The 1744-nt window shown below is 30.4% G+C and overlaps 1 protein-coding gene across 1 annotated transcript; it reads left to right on the top strand.

Annotated features, from left to right (window-relative positions):
• The first annotated feature begins 794 nt into the window (after positions 1-794).
• On the top strand, positions 795-1686 carry LOC105461329 (phosphatidate phosphatase PPAPDC1B-like). The gene is made up of 2 exons (XM_011707827.1): positions 795-1050; positions 1540-1686. Exons 1-2 carry the CDS (start codon positions 968-970, stop codon positions 1676-1678), a joined length of 222 nt encoding a protein of 73 aa, XP_011706129.1. The 5' UTR covers positions 795-967; the 3' UTR covers positions 1679-1686.
• Positions 1687-1744: the final 58 nt, after the last annotated feature.

The following is a 1744-nucleotide window of genomic DNA, read 5'->3' as shown; positions in this document are numbered from 1 at the left end:
CTCTTCCGATCTTATGAGATCATACAAATTACCAAGTATTTGATTAGACATAGAGAGTAGAGACAAAAATATTTTATTCCAAATCAAAAAAATATTTGTTTAATAAATCGTTTAAATTATTCAAAATTATATGCAGCAAAAAGTTTAATGCCATTGTCTTTCCAATTAAGTTTCGTAATAACAGACTAATTAAAGTATTAAAATGATCAATATATAGAATCATAGTGAAACAAAAACTTGGCCATTACGTAAAATTTTTTCTTTTTATTAAATGATTAGTATCTCGATAACTATTGCGAAGATCGCAAAATGGTAGAGGACTTTTTTGTTCAGTTTGGTCCTACACGTCTATACCTGCATGCCCACAATAAGCGCTGTACCATTGAGTACGAGACACCCAGCAAGAAAGAACAAACAAAATACATTTTTGTCGTTGTATTTTCTGTACTTTCCATCCTTCCTCTTTTTATTTTCTCCGACGCAATTACAAAAGTACACCCCTTAATTGTTTTTTCAATGCAGAAAATATAACTTAAGTGCAGCTATATAATAAAGTACCACTGATCTATATACATATCTAATATATTTATGTAAAGAAGAGATATATATTTATAAAAAAGTTTAGAAAAAAAAATTTTTTTTAAATGAAAAACGATAGAACGTAAAATACGTAAAATAATTTTAGATGAATACGGATATAAAATTTGCGAGTGATCTTCTAATCGATTACTATCGATAACGTCCGACTTTTCGTATCGATCGTTTTATGCACCGGGTTGCCAATAAATGTTGCCACTTGCCATTGCCATATTGAAGGTCCGGCTGTACTTCGATCGGTGTCGACGCGGGCCGACACGGTTTGTTACACGATGAATTGTTTAAGTTTAACGTTGGCGATTTTTATACCTTCTTCACACGGAGAAAGCCGGCGCGATTTACCCTCGATTTAAATGCGTGAGGTACTGAAATGACTAACATACGCCGACTCCGATTCTCGTTAGGGTTCTGGTTTGACGTTTTGCTACGTGTCTTTCTGGCAGTGCTATTCGTGTAAGTTGACATTTTATGGGCGTGCAGTTAAACAATCAATATGTTATAAGTAATTTGAGACGTGTTGTTAATTTTTATTCAAATGTCAGTTTACAGTACTTTAATATTAATTTGTGATAATTAACAAGTATTAAGAATTTTATTCATATATTTTTATTACATAGACACAAGTTTGATGGCTCTTTTTTTATTGATAGCTATATTAATATTATTTATAATAGATAACAGTGATTTTTATTTGAGAAAATGAAGCATCTGAGAAACAATTGTCCATCTTTTCTAATTAATATTAATAATAATTAATAACGGTGTTAGAAAAATGATCAAGAAAAATGATATAAATTGTACTTAATATAAATAATATAAATTATTTTTAATGATTATTATTGTATTTGAGGAACTATTGTCCACCTTTTTTTTAATCATATAAATGCTCGTTATTATAAAAACTGAATGTATTGCAAAACGCTGAATTTGAATGGCTTTTAGGGAGCTGGAAAAAGCAGAACCATTTACGAGAAAAATTCACGAAGACGAGCTGTGGTTGTACAGAAATCCGAGAACAGACTCTTTCGTTCCAACTACAGTATTATGGGTACACATATATTTATTAGAAAGATTTCAATAAATAGGAGTCTCAATAAAATTAATATCGTATAACTTCGTATAATGTATGACTGAGTCGACAAGGCAC

The sequence above is a fragment of the Wasmannia auropunctata genome, unplaced genomic scaffold (assembly GCF_000956235.1).
Source record: "Wasmannia auropunctata unplaced genomic scaffold, wasmannia.A_1.0 LD293393.1, whole genome shotgun sequence".
NCBI classification, from domain to species: Eukaryota; Metazoa; Arthropoda; class Insecta; order Hymenoptera; family Formicidae; genus Wasmannia; species Wasmannia auropunctata.
This window is presented reverse-complemented; position numbering and strand designations above follow the sequence as displayed.